The sequence below is a fragment of the Trichomonas vaginalis genome, chromosome V (assembly GCF_026262505.1).
Source record: "Trichomonas vaginalis G3 chromosome V, whole genome shotgun sequence".
Classification (NCBI taxonomy): domain Eukaryota; phylum Parabasalia; order Trichomonadida; family Trichomonadidae; genus Trichomonas; species Trichomonas vaginalis.
The window spans coordinates 24,638,598-24,657,197 of NC_067207.1; the positions used below are offsets into that span (position 1 = coordinate 24,638,598).

The following is an 18,600-nucleotide window of genomic DNA, read 5'->3' on the forward strand; positions in this document are numbered from 1 at the left end:
AAACCCAATGACAGATGAGTTTCTGTTTCAAGACAAGAAGAACAATACTGTCTGTATAAATCCAACAAAAGGAACTTTAAACGAGAAACCTATATCTGAACTTCTTTTGAAAGCAGATATTGACAACAAAGCTGACAAAGAATATGTCATTGAAAAAGTTCAAGAAGAACATGACAGAGCAGATGCAACATATGCAACGAAAGAACATACTCATCCTGAACTAGCAGACAAAACATATGTTGACAATAAAATGTCAAGTGAAGTGACAAGAGCTGAAAAACGAATATTCTAAAAAGACTCATACACATTCTATATCTGAAATAACAGACTTAAACGTTAGCCTTGAAAATAAGGTAGATAAGGGACTTATGGCTAGTGTGTTAGTGAAGAAGGCGGATAAGGAATATGTGGATGAAAAAGATAAAGAAATTATAGAAAGGGTTGACTGGTACCATGAACGGACATCGAAGATTTTAAAAACTAAAGCCGATACAGGATGGGTTTCAGGATGTTTAGACCTTAAAGCAGATAAAACTTATGTTAACGATGAGTTAGAGAAGAAAGCAAATAAGACTCATACACATACAAGTTTTACAACTGTTGCTATAGAAAGTATTGAAGGAACGGTTGAAGAAACTGGTGGGGATGCATTATATTGTAAACCTCCTAACTTTCCACAAGGTTTAACATCGGATGACGACATAACGACGATGAAAAACATTAGATGTAAAGATGTTTATGTCATGAAGGATGAACATAATATTAAATTCACTGCTCAAGATTTATATGACAAGAAAGCAGACAAAACAGAGCTTCAAACATTAAAGACAGAAATACTTCAAACATTAATATCCTATAGGCTCTATTTATACGTCAATGAAGTCAACAAATCCAGAAACAGTTCTGGGTTTTGGAACTTGGACTCAAATAGTCGACAGGTTTTTGTATTGTGCAAACTCTTCAAAGGAAACAGGTGGAAGTAAAACGATTTCAGGTGAAAATTTACCTGCACACAGTCACTACATAGATTTAAGTACATCTCAAGCAGGTTGGCATAAGCATAAATTTTGGGATTGGTCAGCAATGAAAAAAGGTAAAGGATATGATGTTAAAGACGACGTTCAGTTTGCTATAAATTGTTTCTGGGGTGACACTCAGGGAGATGGAAACCATACACATCGCGTTTCAGGGTATACGCAAACAACGGGACAAAGTAAAGAATACATGCCACCTTACATGACAGTTTACGCATGGTATAGAATTGCTTAGTCGTCATTTTCAACTTCTTTAGCATATTGGTCAGGAGTTGTCTTATATTTGTTAGGAACTGTCTTTGAAAGTATACCACCTTGAACTTTGACAAGTTTGAAACGAGGTCTGACAATAGTAGTTTTTATCTTCTGCTTGCAGTGTGTACATTTTGCCATGTTTGCCTAAAACTTCATAATATTCTCTTGTATACTTTCTTCTATTTTTACGAACACGAATGTGAGTACCTGTCGGGTTCCCATTGTTGTCATAGTCAATAGTATTTTCATATGGGTCGCGTTTAGGTATTTCTATTTTTACTTTGTCACCTTTCTGAAGTTTGAAGCCGGCATTCTTTCTTGTTTGTCTCTTTTGACTAAATTATTAAATATATAGTCTTTCTCTAAGTCAGGGTTGTTTTTCATTTCTTCGGGGGAGTGGTTTCCCAAACCTTTTTGTTTACGGCTATTGTAAATATTTAAAACTTGTCTCATCTTTGCCATGGAGAAGTGTCTATACTTGTCGTCATATGACATTTCATTTGCTTCACCACCTTGTGGTTGGTTTAAGTCTCTTAACATTTTTATACATCCGTCAATGACACCAAGAGCAGAATGGTTTTGGTCGACAATGAAATATTGGTTTACATTTTTGAACGCAGATAGTTTTTTACATCATCTGATTTGAAAGAACTTTCACAGTCAGATGTCAGTTTTGTTGGATGGTATTTGTCAACGAATATTGTCAAAGCTGCTAAGATATCTAAAATATTTTTGGACTGTAATGGTATGGCTTCACAGTATCTTGTGTTTTGACCGACAAATATTAGCCAGTATGGTGGTCCATCTTCTCTATACCTCGGAATGTTTTCCAAGATATCCATAAACCAAGCATTTGGTGTTGAACTAAAGATTTTTATCATGAGTGCTTTTTTTGTTGCCTTAGAAACATAGGGGTCCTTGTTTGGATTCGTCATTTTTTAACCCATAAGAAATGGGTTTATTTGGCGCATTAGCAGGAGTTGCATCCAGATTTTTGCCCGCAGTGGGAACAATAGCCAGAGGTGTATTTGGAGTTGGAAGGAAGATTTTGAGTACATTAGGTATACTTAAAGAGAAAGCACAACCTATTATACAAACTGTACAGAAAGGTTGGGATGTAGCACGAGATGCAGCAAATCTTATTCCAAATCCTGAAACAAGAGGAAAAGTTCAAGGATGGATGGACAATGTAGGAAGACAAGCAGGAAACTATTATAACAAAGCAAATGACTACTATAACCAAGCAGGACACTATATGGACCAAGGTGAAAGATTCTTTAACAGAGGATATAACCATGCACAACAATGGGTAAACAATAACCAACCTCAACCGCCTCAAACGTGGGGAATGTAAAGTTTTTTACTGAGATGAAATGAACAATACAGCATTGAGACAAATGGGTTCAAGATGGATTTGTCGGCTTCCAGCAGTTACACAACGTGTTTGTCAAGTTCTTCCTATACCTCAGGAAGTTTTAGACCGACTTAAAAAACAACAACAACCAGTTGAAAACAAACCAAACTAAAATTTTTTACTGAGATGAAATGACCGAAGAAGTTGAAACCGTAGATTTGACACCACAAACAAAAAGTTCAGAACCATTGTCAAAACCTGTCAAAGAACTTACAGATGAAGAGAAAAAATTCAATAATAGAAAGTGCCAGGTCTGGAAATACAAACCCTAACTACAAAGTCACTTTTCATAAAAATGGAACGGCTAGTATCTCAAAAAAGAAACAGACTCTCACAAATAAAATATTGAAGTCTGAAGGAGCTTTCGAGACAACAGATGGAAAAGTTTACTTCACTGACCAACAGTTCATTATAGAACATCTCATTGACTTAGAGTCGAAATATTCTAAACTTTACAACAAACACAAAAAGTTGAAAGGAAAACAAAAACAAATGGCATATGATATTTATGAAGATGTTGACAACACAACTGTTCCTGCAAGTGAAGTAAAGTCAGAGGAACCGAAAAGTGACGAAAAACCGATAGAAGAAGAAAAACCAAAAACTGAAGATAAACCAAAACCAAAGTTTAGTTTGGAAACTAAACCAAGTCAACCTTCATTAGCTGGTATGGGTTGGCGTCAAAGACTTATGGCAGCAGGTGGTTATGTAAAGTAAAGAAAAAAATATTTTTTTATTTTTATAAAAATGCCCCCATATAGAATGGATAGAAAGTCTGCTAGAATAAAAGCAGAGTTGCAAAGATATGGTTGGAGAGTTTCGAAGAATTTTAAATATAGGAAGGGAAGACCCATAAAAGTCTATGACAAACTGGCTGGTCTTCGCTACGAAATGGATTTGGAAACAGCACGTGCAAATTATCCAAACAGACTAGAGAGGTTAGAAGAAGAACGTCTTATGGACATGCCTTTCGATGTTAGTGAGCATTGCATGAAGTAAAAATTTATTTTTTAAAAAGTGACATTTTTTATTTTATTTGAAATGTACGCTGAGTTTGTTTGGAGAAGACCGTTGGGAAACTTGTTTGTTAGATGAGAAATATGAAATTCACTGTTGTGAGTCATTTGAAGTCAGAAACAAAAAGACAAAAAGAGTTTTAAGCGAATGGGAGCGAAATGACGGATATGCTATTATGAAGATGAGTGGGAAACGCTATTTTAAACATGTTGTCATTGCAACTCATTTTATACTGAATCCTAACAATTTACCTTTTGTAGACCATATAAACCGTATAAGAAACGACAATAGACTTGAAAACTTACGTTGGGTCACTTGTTCTGAAAACAATAAGAACAAAGGCAAATTTGGAGATATTGTATTCGAATTTGTCGACGAACTAGAAGATGAAACAATTGAAATTACAGACTATGGCAAGCATACGTTTGAGTTTTACTACTATAGCGAAGAACAAGACTCTTTCTACTTTTATACCGGCGTAAACTATAGGAAATTACAAGTATATTTTACTAAGGCAGGCTATGCTTATGTAAACACTAGAGATACAGATGGAAAATACGTTCAAATACATCTTAACAAATTCAAGAAGCTATATGGCATACCATTTTAAAACAATATATTTTTACATATATTAAATGCTTCAGGTTGAAAAACAAAGAACAAAAGTAGCAGATACAAAACCGTTAGACTATATCTTTACAAATGCTGGTAGGACAATATCAGATGAAGAAATTTCATCCCGAATATACAGGTTTGACTATCCAATTCGTTGGCTTCAAAGTCCTTCAGATGCAAAGGCAATAGGATTTAGAAGAGTTTTGTTTTCAAATAGAACTAACGCATTTATGTTCGCAGTATATTTTCATGGGCAGTATAAAGGTTCTGATGGTCTTATAGACAAATTTGATGAAATGAGAATCTTTACAGTTCGTTCAGACGAAAGTCTTGAGAAAACTCTAAATGACTTTCAAACTCAAATGAACAAATATTATTGGGAATTTCAAGAAAAATACGACTCTTTACTAAATGGAACATACTATCTGAAACTAGAATATGACAAGATGAACTCCACCGTTTCATTTCAAAAGATTGAAATTAACCCTCCAAGAGATACAGAGTTTTTATTTTGGGAAGTAGACAAACGTTCTTGGGCACAATTTCTTCGGTTACTAAACCAGAACGAACCATTACCACCAGATGGTCCATTTCAATTTATACTTCCACCAGCAGATTTGACAGTTTATAGAAACGTGTTTGACCCTCAAAATGTTATGTGTCATGCAAGTTTCAGTTCAAGCAACAATAGTTTTCTATGTATTGGTAAGGACTTTTATGACTTTGCTTCTAAATTCTACGAACCACCTAGTAACAGTTTCTCTGACTTTCAAGTTTGGTTCACAACAAATGGTGTGCAACATATTATTCCATTGTACTATGACTTTTATCTCGAATTGTCTTTCATATATAACTACGGAAAAGTGCTGAAAAAGTATTGAAAAATATAATTTAGGTGAAGAGGTGAGATCTCACCTGTTTTTTCACCTCTTTTTTCACCTCTTGAATTTTCATGAATTTTATACAGAAAATGCTTGTTTTGAGGTCGAGCCACTTTTGGCTCCACCGTATTCTTTCAACCAAAACTCATGAATTCAGCAAAAATATAATTTAGGGTAGAAGGTTAGATCTAACCTCTTTTCTAACCTCTTTTCTACCCTCATGAATTTTCATGAATTTTCCCGAAATAAAAAATAAAGTTAGTTTTATTTAAAAAATATTTTTTATTTTTATTGTAAGAACATGTTAGCAACAACAGCACCAAACTCGTTAGTCATGAATCCAACATCTATGTTAGTAGAGATGAAAAGCTTCATTCCTTCTTCATATACTTTCGAAACAAAAATCCAGAAGATAAAGCAAGAACTTTTAACAAGTAATTTAGACTGTAGTGCGAAAGATGAAACAAATGAACAGTATCTTTATGAAATGCAGGACATTATTGACCATTTGCCTAAACTACCTGAAATCCAACAACAAAAACTCACTATTCCTGAATTCGATGAAATAGAAGTGAAACCAACTGACTCAGTAGAAATAAAGAAGTTCATACGAAAGGTAAACTATGAGTTTCTAGGATTTCATTGCAACCATAAGGTTATGGACAAAGATTGCGACATGTTATATAAGAACATCTCTGACATATATAAATCTGGGGAGTTTAAGACCTACGACAACTTTGTTTCGTTAGTTGCTGAATGTGTATGGCAGATAAGAGATAAAGATAGAAGAGGTAAGGTATGGAATGAACAAATAAGACCCGCTATGTTTGAGATGAAGAGAGCAATTGACGCCTTAGTTGTTCTAGCAGGTCAAATTTCAATGTATAACGCAAAAATGAACCCGCAATGTTCTAAATGTAAGGCAGCAATTAGGAAATATAACTACTCCGTCAAAGAGATAGAAAGAATGAGAAACGACTATGCAGACTTAAAGAAAGAAGCAGAGAAGCCGGTAGAAAATAAAATGGACATGTTAGAATTTCTGAACAAAAACTATCCAACTGCTGACGATTTCCTTCTATCTGACGTCAAGAAGAAATATAAAGAGACTTTCGGCATAGTTAAAACATTCGATATCCTCAGCGAAGAAATAGAAGCTACAAAACTGTTTAGGATTTCAAATATACATCGTACAATTCATGTAAAACGCTTATAAAAAAACAGGTGAGAAAACAGGTGAGAAAACGGGTGAGATCTCACCTCTTCACCTAAACTTTATTTTTACTGAATTCAGCAACAAAATTCTGAGTAAAATAATTTTTAGGGCATGTGTCAAACCGTTGAGTTTTCACAAAATTTTAAAAATAACGTTTACCATGTGAAACGCTTATAAAATAACTGGGGTAGAAAAGAGGGTAGAAATGAGGTTAGATCTAACCATCTACCCTAAACTTTATTTTTGTCTGATTTAAGCTCATTACGAAGAAGTCTTGACAAAACATGTACGATGAAATCATGACAAAACATGTACGATGAAGAAGTCTTGACAAAACATTTACGAAGAAGTCTTGACAAAACATTTACGAAGAAGTCTTGACAAAACATTTACGAAGAAATCATGAAAATTCATGAGGGTAGAAAACAGGTTAGATCTAACCTTCTACCCTAAAATATATTTTTACTGAAAAATGACCAAAAATCTGAGTAAAATGGCATAAGATTGCTACCCTCGGAAACAGTGAAGAACAGCGAGTACGTATGAAAATCGTGAAATTTCTCTAGACCGGATTTTACCGGCCTTGCCTAAAACACATGAAAATCGTGAAGAACAGCGAGTAGGGAAAAAAACCTGGTCTTGCATAAAACTCATGAAAATCGTGAATTTCCTTAAGACAGAAAAAATAAAGTTAGTTTTATTTTTATTTATTTTTTTATTTTGTATGTAAGAACATATATGACAAACACTGAGTTTGAAACAGTTAAAAAGATAGACAATAACACTAAATTGGTTAGAATAGGTGATTTAAACGTAAGATACTCAAAGAAATACAACAAATATTCTTTGTCAGACATTATATCTCCATCTGGAAAGAAAACATCCCATTGGGTTGGAATTGCTTCTACTCAGAAAATTTTGACAAGAAATCCTGAGCTTATGATATCGGTAAGATTCTATGGAACTACAGCATATCTTATAGACAAAAGTCTTATACCAATAGTTTTGTTATGGTTAGACCCAGTTGTTGGATATAACTTCATAACATATGGTTCGTTCGACTCAGAACGTTGCAGTGAAGGCTTACTTTACATCGTTCAGAAACCGAAGGACTTCAATACAAAGAGATATAAGATAGGAAGAACATATAATATAACTCAAAGATATGACAGTACAGTCAATAGAGTTAAGGTTGTGTTTGTTAATGATATGAGAGCTGCAGAAACAGAACTACTTGAAAAGTTTGAGAAAATGTATGGTGCTCCCATAAAAGGTAAAGAAACGTTTGAAGTAGATGAGATAGATAAAGCTATAAAATTATTTGACGAAGTTGCTGAAAAATACATGTAAAAATAACGTTTACCATGTAAAACGGTTGTGAAAAAAAGAGGTGAAAAATTAGGTGAAAAAACAGGTGAGATCTAACCTTCTACCCTAAAATATATTTTTGCTGAATTCAGCACAAAAATCTGAGTAAAATGGCATAAGATTGCTTACCATGTAAAACCGAGAGAAGAGATTCCGTACGAAAACAGTGAAGCACAGCGAGTAGGGAAGAAACCCCAGTCGCCAAAACTCTATGAAAACAGTGAAATTTCTCTAGACCGACTTTTTCCCTACTCGCCAAAACTCTATGAAAATCATGAATTTCCTTAAGATAGAAAAAATAAAGTTAGTTTTATTTTTATTTATTTTTTTATTTTGTATGTAAAGACAGATATGTCAACAACCGAGAACACAACAACAGTTATAGTCCATGAAGCTATAAATGAAGAATATGAGTGGGTTCAGTTTAACAAACAACTCCGTCTCATTCGTTCGGTCAAAGACGATATGTACCAAATGCAAAGTATTTTGACAGCATGTTTTGCTCCAGATACTAAGCTTCCTAAAGACTGGTTTAGGAACCAAAGCACCATTGAACTCTTAAGCGAAGCACAGCGAGACATACTTTTTTCTGAAAACAGTGAAGAACAGCGAGTAGGTAAAAAACCCCAGTCGCCAAAACTCTATGAAAACAGTGAAGAACAGCGAGTAGGTAAAAAACCCCAGTCGCCAAAACTCTATGAAAATCGTGAAAAATTGCCAAACGGTTTGAGAGGATATTATGTTCATAGACTTTTAGTAAATGCTGTTGCAATGTGGGCTTCACCTCGTTACGCTTGTTATATTTTCATGATGTTAGATGAAATTCATAGACAAGAACGTGAAGAGCTAGAGAACAAGCTTGAAGCAAAAGACAAAAGCATTCAGAAAAGAATACCACGTTCGGTACCAAAAGGAAAGGAAAAGAACTATAAGTATATGATTTATACTGAAGAGATGGAAAATGAAGAAGACAGAGATATGGTTATGTTGCATTTAGTCAGAAGAAACAACAAAAGCTTTTACGACCTTGCTAAGATTTACAAATCTGACAGAAATTGGTTCTATCGCGAAAACTTACCGATTTCAATGACACCGAATGAAGATGTGAAACAAATAGTTCAAGATACGTTACCTCAAACACACTATGATATTAAAGGTTGTACAATACTTACCTTCAAAGAAGATTTGCCATTGTTAAAGGAAAAAATAACAGAGTATTTTGACAACTTCAAACAAGTAGGGTAGATGCACTCTTTATTTTTACGCTTGACTTCAGATGGCTCAGGTAGCTCTATAAAGTAAATTGCCTCGTCAAATCCTTCTGGCATTCCGAGTCCTTCCATCCGACAGAAAAAAATTTTCATTCCGACAGAAAAAGTTTTTTCTTCCAACTGGAAAAAATTTTCCCGACGACAGGAAAAAATTTTCTAGTTGTCCGTCCGTAAACCATTCAAATTTTCGAAAATTGAGAACTTTTTGGTCGAACTTCAGAAAAAAATTTTCCATCCGACAGGAAAAATTTTTCCATCCGACAGGAAAAAAATTTTCCTTCCAACAGGAAAAGTTCTTCCTTCCAACAGGAAAAGTTCTTCCTTCCGACAGGACACAAACGGATGACTGACGTTCCTCTTCCTGAATGCCTTCCAAAGCCAGAAGAACCGACAGCCCCAGCACCACAACAGACTTACTTACTAAGACTAAACACTTACATTTTTCAAGCTTGACTTTTTACAATTTGAACTTTGTTTGCGTAGATATGAATTCTGAAAGAAGTATGAGGGTCTTGTATGACTTTGTACTTCTCCCATAGTTCATATCTGTCAAACTTACCTGCCATGGACTCTTTCATAAGTTCCATGAAATCGTCTTCGGACAATCCGGGGAAAAGTATAATGTCAGTAAGTATTCTCTTTACATCCTTACTTAAACTCTTTGCTGTCTGTACACAAATGACAACTGAGATGTTAAAGTGTCTGAGCTTCTTAAGAATTCGACACATATCTTGTTCTCTGTTCTTTAACAAAGGATGAGAGGCGAAATCATCTAAGATAAGAAGACGCCTATGAGGGTATGTCTTCCAATCGTAAGATTGCAATTTCTTCGAAATGTATTCTATCTCTTTCTGTTTGTTTCTGAAGTGTTTCTTCTCTAATATTCTCTGCATTTCCTCATTTGGGTCTTTAAACTTAGAATTTATATACTCATTTATAGCATTATACTTCAAAACTCTTCTTTGGTACTTCTTTATCCAATCTAACAACTCAGTATCCTTTATACATACTAACTTAGACTTCTTTATAATATCTTTGAACGAATTGACGGTTTGGTCAAATTGACCAGAAGTACTACAAATAACAACTAACTCATAGAATGGGTTCTTCTCATCTAGTTCTTGTTGTTGTGCAGCCATTTTAAGATAAGTGAAAGTCTTACCCGACCCAGGTGGTGCAATTAGACCTGTTATACCATTCTGAGCAAATAAGAATTTTTCATGTATAGGCTTTATCTGAGCATTTTCTAACTTCCTCTTGTTCTTGTTTAAAACATTCTCAAATTTCTTGTCAATGTCAGCAAACTTTTTTTCTAACATATTTAGGCAAAATCGCAACCGAATTTTTAAATCTCGATCGCAAAGAAAAATTTCGATTTTTTATAAAATCGCGAACTTCTGAAAAATTGCGAACAGAAAAAAATCGCGATTGTTTTTGAAATCGCGTTTTATTAGAAGTACGCGATTTTATAAAAAATCGAAATTAGATTAAAATAAAAAAAAAAAAAAAAAAAAAAAAAAAAAAGGTAGTGGGGCTTCCAGGCACTTCGTGCCTTCTAGCCCCGAAGATGTTTAGTATAAATGAAGTTTTTATTCGGAAAATTGTTAGTCTTCTTGGTCGAAAACATTATATAATGTTTCACTTTTCACAAATTATATATGTTTTCATGTTTTGTCAAGACTTCTTCGTAAATGTTTTGTCAAGACTTCTTCGTAAAATCAGACAAAAATAATGTTTAGGGTAGAAGGTTAGATATAACCTCTTTTCTAACCTCTTTTCTACCCTCTTGAATTTGTCAAGATTTCTTCGTAAATGTTTTGTCAAGACTTCTTCGTAAAGACTTTGTCAAGACTTCTTCGTAAAGACTTTGTTGAGATTTCTTCATGAAATTTACACCAAAAATAATGTTTAGGGTAGAAGGTTAGATATAACCTCTTTTCTAACCTCTTTTCTACCCTCTTGAATTTTCATGAAATTTACACCAAAAATAATGTTTAGGGTAGAAGGTTAGATATAACCTCTTTTCTAACCTCTTTTCTACCCTCTTGAATTTTCATGAAATTTACACCAAAAATATATTTTAGGTGAAGAGGTGAGATATAACCTGTTTTTTTCACCTAATTTTTCACCTCTTGAATTTTCATGAAATTTACACCAAAAATATACTACTAGGGTCATTTACGAAGAAATCTCAACAAAGTCTTTACGAAGAAATCTCAACAAAACATAGACAAGAAAGTTCATGAGAAATTAGATGAAGAAGTCTTAACAAAGTCTTTACGAAGAAATTCATGAAAATTCAAGAGGGTAGAAAAGAGGTTAGAAAAGAGGTTATATCTAACCTTCTACCCTAAAATATATTTTTGGGTCATTTACACTCATTTACGAAGAAATCTCAACAAAGTCTTTACGAAGAAGTCACAATAAAACATCTGTCAAAAACCGCTTTTCTGTCACTTTTCAGGGAAAAAACATTTTTATTATATATAAAATGAATTTTACAAAACCACCGTTACCCTTCTTTGGAAATAAGAGTAGATGTAAAGATATTCTATTGAGAGAACTTAAGAAACTACCGAATGGTCTAACATTTGTAGACTTGTTCGGTGGAAGTTTCTATATATCTCATTTGTGCCATACAATATTCCCTGACTCAAAGATTATATGCAATGACTTCGACAACTATATGAACCGTCTCAAACATATACCAGACACAAACAAAATATTGAGTGAGTTGAAAGAAAAGATACCTATAGGTAAGATGGAACGTATACCATTAGATAAGAAAAATACTGTCAGAGAGGTTTTGAAAAAGGCAGAGTATATTGACTGGGATAGTATATCTGCTAGACTATTATATAGTGGTGCTATAAGAGTTCATGACATTGAAACACTTATGTCAAAAGTTTTATATCTTAACTATACAAATGTTTTCAAAGAGGACATAGAAAAATATATTGAGGGTATAGAGTTTGTGAGATGTCATTGGACAGAGTTGTATGAAAAATATAAAGACAAGGAAAATGTTTTCTTTATAGTGGACCCGCCGTTCTTTAACACATGGGATTTTCAATACCAAGTAGACTGGACTTTGAGAGACTCTTTAGAAACTTTAGACGTTTTACATAACCATCCATGCTTTTACTTTACATCCGATAAAAGTGGTTTGGAAAGTGTCATGAGATGGTTAGAGGACATACATGACTATGAGTTTAGATACGATAAGATAGAATATGAGAGAGGTCCTATAAACCGGAAAAAGTGTCATAACAAAGAAATTTTACTAGTAAGTAAATGTGGTTTGAAATAGGACTACTTGTTTTAGGTTTTTTCCATTGTGTCATTTACTTATTTGACGTGGCAGAAAGATATAGAGAATATGAAGATGAACCAATGCCTGCAAATGTTCAGTATATGTACTCGTAAGAGATATTTTTATCTAATATTAAATGGACGCACAGAACTTAGCGAATGCACAGCAACCTGGACAACCAAACCCAGAGAATATTCCAAATGAAGTTAGAATACAAACTGCAATGGCAAACTATGGTCAAGTGCCAACAGATGTACAAATGCAAACTGCCATGTCAAATGACGCTGCGTTAGGTTTGCCACCATGGTATGCAAATATGAGATGGAAAGAGTTTTATACAAACCCTGAAGTGGGATATAAACAACTCTATGCAGATGACGCGAACACAGGAGTTGACCCAGAGTATGTTTTCTACCAGAGGAGAAATAGAATGTATGAGCTCCAGTTAAAGAATGCAATGGAACTCAACAGGAAACGTAAGAGACTAGGCGGACATTAGATTTTTACATATAGTAAAATGGGTTTCTTTGGAAGAATAGGAAACTTCTTCGAAATGTTGGAAGAGGTATATGGAATGGAATAAAATCTGTCGGAAGAGGAATTTGGAACGGAGTCAAAAATATTGGTAAAAGGGTAGGTCAGTTTGTTGGTATTATACCTAAAGACCCTGAACCAGAAGAACAAGCTCCTGTTATACAACAGCCTGAACCTGCACCACAGTCTAGTTGGCAACCAAATCCAACACCTCAACCGTATTAAAAAATTATATTTTTACCGTTCGATAGTAGTTGTATATGAAACTAAGTTCTAAGTAAAACGCGTGGTATAATGGAACTATTCTCTTTCTTCCATCTGTTGTAAACCATACTTGAAAATCCGAAATACTTCCACTCGGTGGTTCATATAGCTTTGTAGGTTTTTCGTAAAAGTCATTTGCCAAGCATAAAAAAGAGTTTTGTGCGCCAGAAAATGAAGCATGAACAATAATAGCATCTGAGTCGAAAACATTTTCATATGTTCCATTAGGGTTTTCGACTTCATAATAGTCCGGGTGTACTGGATACCATGCAGGCTGATTTAACATCCTCATAAATCTATGCCATGCCAAGTTGTTATATTTTGTAGAAATATAAACGTTTTCTCCAAGGTCTTCTATTTTATTGATTTTAACAGTTGCATTTTTCCTGTCATATATAATATCGAGATGGTACTCTCCTTCGTCAATGTTGTACTGTTTTGCATATTCGATATAGATATCGTTTATTTTTTCTTGAAAAGCTTGAAGAGTTGTTTCTAAGTTTACAAGCAAATTCACTTGTAAAAGTTTTCCCTGTTCAAATTTCTCATACATACGTTTTTCTTTGTTATAGTATCGAACTTCAAAACCGACCGTAAATGGGAAACCATGTATGGCTTCTGAAATGAACTTCATTCTACGAAAGCCAATAGCTTTTGTGACAGATGGGTCTCTTAACCATCTTAATGGGTAGTCAAAACGATAGCCTTCATGCTTTACGGTCTCTGTCTCAAACTTTTGACCTACGTTAGTAAAAAGTTCATCTAATGGTTTAGTTGTAGCAACTCTTGAATTTTCTTTTTCTATTGAAAGCATATTTTATCTAGAATAAAAATGTCGAAAGAAACAGCGTCTATGAGAGAAATACAACACAACCGACAACTCATTTTGCAAGCTCTAAATAAGAACACAACAAACTTTTCAAACTATTCTAAGATATCTGAGTCATTGAAAGAAGGAAACTTAAAACTGACGATAAACCCAATGACAGACGAGTTTCTGTTTCAAGACAGTAAGAACCATACTGTTTGTATAAATCCAACAAAAAAGAACTTTAAACGAGAAACCTATAGATGAACTTCTTTTGAAAGCAGATATTGACAACAAAGCTGACAAAGAGTATGTAGATGCAACAAGAGACTATATTCTCGCATGGACAGATAGAACATACCCACAAAAACATCATACACATAACATCTATGACGTAGATGAACTACCAGCAATGTTAGATGACAAAGCTGACAAAACATATGTTGACAATAAAATGTCAAGTGAAGTGACAAGAGCTGACAAAGAATATTCTAAAAAGACTCATACACATACCATATCTGATATTACAAACTTACAAGAAACCTTAAACAAGAAAAGTGACGTTGGACATACACACGATTTCTTCGCAACTGTTGGTATAGAAAATATTGAAGGAACGGTTGAAGGAGCTGGTGGGGATGTATTAGATTGGAAACCTCCTAACTTTCCACAAGGTTTAACATCGGAAGAAGACATAACAACGATGAGATACATTAGATGTAGAAATGTCTATGTCATGGAGGATGAAAACAAAGTTAAATTCACTGCTCAAGATTTATATGATAAAAAAGCTGACAAAACAGAGCTTCAAACGTTAAAGACAGAAATACTTCAAACACTATATCCTATAGGTTCTATTTACACGTCAATGAACTCTACCAAACCAGAAGTAGTACTTGGTTTTGGAACTTGGACTCAAATAGTCGACAGGTTTTTGTATTGTGCAAACTCTTCAAAGGAAACAGGTGGAAGTAAAACGATTTCAGGTGAAAACTTACCTGCGCACAGTCACTACATAGATTTAAGTACATCTCAAGCAGGTTGGCATAAGCATAGATTTTGGGATTGGTCAGCAATGAAAAAAGGTAAAGGATATGATGTTAAAGACAACGTTCAGTTTGCTATAAATTGTTTCTGGGGTAGCACACAGGGAGAAGGAAGCCATACACATCGCGTTTCAGGGTATACGCAAACAACGGGACAGAGTAAAGACTACATGCCACCTTACATGACAGTTTACGCATGGTATAGAAATGCTTAGTCGTCATTTTCAACTTCTTTAGCATATTCGTCAGGAGTTGTCTTATATTTGTTAGGAACTGTCTTTGAAAGTATACCACCTTGAACCTTAACAAGTTTGAAACGAGGTCTGACAATAGTAGTTTTATCTTCTGCTTGCAGTCTGTACATTTTGCCATGTTTGCCTAAAACTTCATAATATTCTCTTGTATACTTTCTTCTATTTTTACGAACACGAATGCGAGTACCTGTCGAGTTCCCATTGTTGTCATAGTCAATAGTATTTTCATATGGGTCGCGTTTAGGTATTTCTATTTTTACTTTGTCACCTTTCTTAAGTTTGAAGCCTGGCATTCTTTCTTGTTTGTCTCTTTTGACTAAACTATTAAATATATAGTCTTTCTCTAAGTCAGGGTTGTTTTTCATTTCTTCGGGGGAGTGGTTTCCCAAACCTTTTTGTTTACGGTTATTGTAAATATTTAAAACTTGTCTCATCTTTGCCATGGAGAAGTGTCTGTACTTGTCGTCATATGACATTTCATCTACCTCACCACCTTGTGGTTGGTTTAAGTCTCTTAAGATTTTTATACAACTGTCAATGACACCAAGAGCAGAATGGTTTGGTCGACAATGAAATATTGGTTTACATTTTTTGAACGCAGATAGTTTTTAATATCGTCTGATTTGAAAGAACTTTCACAGTCAGATGTCAGTTTTGTTGGATGGTATTTGTCAACGAATATTGTCAAAGCAGTTTTCACATCTAAAATATTTTTGGACTGTAATGGTATGGCTTCAAGTATCTTGTGTTTTACCAACAAATATTAACCAGTATGGTGGTCCATCTTCTCTATACCTCGGAATGTTTTCCAAGATATCCATAAACCAAGCATTTGGTGTTGAACTAAAGATTTTATCATGAGTGCTTTCTTTGTCGCTTTAGAAACATAGGGGTCCTTGTTTGGATTCGTCATTTTTATCCTATAAGAAATGGGTTTATTTGGCGCATTAGCAGGAGTTGCATCTAGATTTTTACCCGCAGTGGGAACACTAGCAGAGGTGCATTTGGAATTGGAAGGAAGATTTTGAGTACATTAGGTATACTTAAAGAGAAAGCACAACCTATTATACAAACTGTACAGAAAGGTTGGGAGGTAGCACGAGATGCAGCAAATCTTATTCCAAATCCTGAAACAAGAGGAAAAGTTCAAGGATGGATGGACAATGTAGGAAGAGAAGCAGGAAACTACTATAACAAAGCAAATGACTACTATAACCAAGCAGGACACTATATGGACCAAGGTGAAAGATTCTTTAACAGAGGATATAACCATGCACAACAGTGGGTAAACAATAACCAACCGCAACCACCTCAAACTTGGGGAATGTAAAGTTTTTTACTGAGATGAAATGAACAATACAGCATTGAGACAAATGGGTTCAAGATGGATTTGTCGACTTCCAGCAGTTACACAACGTGTTTGTCAAGTCCTCCCTATACCTCAAGAAGTTTTAGACCGACTTAAAAAACAACAACAACCAGTTGAAAACAAACCAAACTAAAATTTTTTACTGAGATGAAATGACCGAAGAAGTTGAAACGGTAGATTTGACACCACAAACAAAAAGTTCAGAACCATTGTCAAAACCTGTCAAAGAACTTACAGATGAAGAGAAAAATTCAATAATAGAAAGTGCCAGGTCTGGAAATACAAACCCTAACTACAAAGTCACTTTTCATAGAAATGGAACGGCTAGTATCTCAAAAAAGAAACAGACTCTCACAAATAAAATATTGAAGTCTGAAGGAGCTTTCGAGACAACAGATGGAAAAGTTTACTTCACTGACCAACAGTTCATTATAGAACATCTCATTGACTTAGAGTCGAAATATTCTAAACTTTACAACAAACACAAAAAGTTGAAAGGAAAACAAAAACAAATGGCATATGATATTTATGAAGATGTTGACGACACAACTATTCCAGCAAGTGAGGTAAAGTCAGAGGAACCGAAAAGTGACGAAAAACCAATAGAAGAAGGGAAGCCACAAACTGAAGATAAACCAAAACCAAAGGTTAGTATTCAACCTTCATTAGCTGGTATGGGTTGGCGTCAAAGGCTTATGGCAGCGGGTGGTTACGTAAAGTAAAGAAAAACATTGCATGAAATAAAAACATTTTTTTAAAAAATATATTTTTTTATTTTATTTGAAATGTACGCTGGGTTTGTTGGAACAGACCGTTGGGAAACTTGTTTGTTAGATGAGAAATATGAAATTCACTGTTCTGAGCCTTTTGAAGTCAGAAACAAAAAGACAAAAAGAGTTTTAAGCGGATGGGAGCGAAATGACGGATATGCTCTTATGGATATGAGTGGAAAAAACTATTTTAAACATATTGTCATTGCAACTCATTTTATACCGAACCCTAACAATTTACCTTTTGTAGACCATATAAACCATATAAGAAATGACAATAGACTTGAAAACTTACGCTGGGTCACTTGTTCTGAAAACAATAAGAACAAAGGCAAATTTCGAGATATTGTATTCGAATTTGTCGACGAACTAGAAGATGAAGCAATTGAAATTACAGACTATGGCAAGCATACGTTTGAGTTTTACTACTATAGCGAAGAACAGGACTCTTTCTACTTTTATACCGGCGTAAACTATAGAAAATTACAAGTATGTTTTACTAAGGCAGGCTATGCTTATGTATACGCTAGAGATACAGATGGAAAATGCGTTAAAATATATCTTAACAAATTCAAGAAGCTATATGGCATACCATTTTAAAACATTTATTTTAAAACAGTATATTTTTACATATATTAAATGTTTCAGGTTGAAAAACAAAGAACAAAAGCAGCAGATACAAAACCGTTAGACTATATCTTCACAAACGCCGGTATGACTATTTCAGATGAAGAAATTTCATCCGGTGCTTACAGGTTTGACTTTCCAATTCGTTGGCTTCAAAGTCCTTCAGATGCAAAGGCAATAGGATTTAGAAGAGTTTTGTTTTCAAAAAGAACTAACGCGTTTATGTTTGCGGTATATTTTCATGGGCGGTATAGAGGTCATGATGGTCTACTAGACAATTTGATGAAATGAGAATCTTTACAGTTCGTTCAGACGAAAATCTTGAAAAAACTCTAAATGACTTTCAAACTCAAATAAACAAATACTACTGGGAATTTCAAGAAAAATACGATTCTTTACTAAATGGAACATACTATCTGAAACTAGAATATGACAAGATGAACCCACAGTTTCATTTCAAAGATTGAAAATAACCCTCCAAGAGATACACAGTTTTTATTTTGGCAAGTAGACAAACGTTCTTGGGCACAATTTCTTCGGTTAC

At 34.3% G+C, this 18,600-nt stretch overlaps 9 protein-coding genes and 2 pseudogenes across 11 annotated transcripts, besides 2 other annotated features; 8 read left to right on the forward strand and 3 right to left on the reverse strand.

Annotated features, from left to right (window-relative positions):
* Positions 1 to 10,342: part of a mobile genetic element that runs on past the window's edge.
* Positions 1,434 to 2,224, reverse strand: TVAGG3_0396270 (annotated as a pseudogene). The gene has a single exon. A coding segment is annotated over exon 1 (791 nt).
* On the forward strand, positions 2,242 to 2,643 carry TVAGG3_0396280 (uncharacterized protein; the record flags this gene model as incomplete). The annotated part of the gene is made up of 1 exon (XM_051232507.1): positions 2,242 to 2,643. The coding sequence occupies one exon, from the start codon at positions 2,242 to 2,244 to the stop codon at positions 2,641 to 2,643; it is 402 nt and encodes a 133-aa protein (XP_051102237.1).
* Positions 4,356 to 5,129, forward strand: TVAGG3_0396290 (uncharacterized protein; the record flags this gene model as incomplete). The annotated part of the gene is made up of 1 exon (XM_051232508.1): positions 4,356 to 5,129. A coding segment is annotated over one exon (774 nt), but the record flags the coding sequence as incomplete, so codon positions are not given.
* Positions 5,518 to 6,432, forward strand: TVAGG3_0396300 (organellar and viral DNA polymerase type B; the record flags this gene model as incomplete). The annotated part of the gene is made up of 1 exon (XM_051232509.1): positions 5,518 to 6,432. The coding sequence occupies one exon, from the start codon at positions 5,518 to 5,520 to the stop codon at positions 6,430 to 6,432; it is 915 nt and encodes a 304-aa protein (XP_051102239.1).
* On the forward strand, positions 7,171 to 7,715 carry TVAGG3_0396310 (organellar and viral DNA polymerase type B; the record flags this gene model as incomplete). The annotated part of the gene is made up of 1 exon (XM_051232510.1): positions 7,171 to 7,715. A coding segment is annotated over one exon (545 nt), but the record flags the coding sequence as incomplete, so codon positions are not given.
* On the forward strand, positions 8,611 to 9,045 carry TVAGG3_0396320 (uncharacterized protein; the record flags this gene model as incomplete). Its single annotated transcript, XM_051232511.1, has 1 exon — positions 8,611 to 9,045. One exon carries the CDS (start codon positions 8,611 to 8,613, stop codon positions 9,043 to 9,045), a length of 435 nt encoding a protein of 144 aa, XP_051102241.1.
* TVAGG3_0396330 lies at positions 9,515 to 9,972 on the reverse strand (annotated as a pseudogene). The gene has a single exon. A coding segment is annotated over exon 1 (458 nt).
* A 223-nt stretch (positions 10,343 to 10,565) lies between the features above and the next one.
* Positions 10,566 to 18,600: part of a mobile genetic element that runs on past the window's edge.
* TVAGG3_0396350 (uncharacterized protein) lies at positions 12,521 to 12,883 on the forward strand (the record flags this gene model as incomplete). Its single annotated transcript, XM_051232512.1, has 1 exon — positions 12,521 to 12,883. One exon carries the CDS (start codon positions 12,521 to 12,523, stop codon positions 12,881 to 12,883), a length of 363 nt encoding a protein of 120 aa, XP_051102242.1.
* TVAGG3_0396360 (uncharacterized protein) lies at positions 13,148 to 13,735 on the reverse strand (the record flags this gene model as incomplete). The annotated part of the gene is made up of 1 exon (XM_051232513.1): positions 13,148 to 13,735. The coding sequence occupies one exon, from the start codon at positions 13,733 to 13,735 to the stop codon at positions 13,148 to 13,150; it is 588 nt and encodes a 195-aa protein (XP_051102243.1).
* On the forward strand, positions 16,640 to 16,792 carry TVAGG3_0396370 (uncharacterized protein; the record flags this gene model as incomplete). The annotated part of the gene is made up of 1 exon (XM_051232514.1): positions 16,640 to 16,792. One exon carries the CDS (start codon positions 16,640 to 16,642, stop codon positions 16,790 to 16,792), a length of 153 nt encoding a protein of 50 aa, XP_051102244.1.
* On the forward strand, positions 16,812 to 17,381 carry TVAGG3_0396380 (phage tail repeat-like family; the record flags this gene model as incomplete). The annotated part of the gene is made up of 1 exon (XM_051232515.1): positions 16,812 to 17,381. One exon carries the CDS (start codon positions 16,812 to 16,814, stop codon positions 17,379 to 17,381), a length of 570 nt encoding a protein of 189 aa, XP_051102245.1.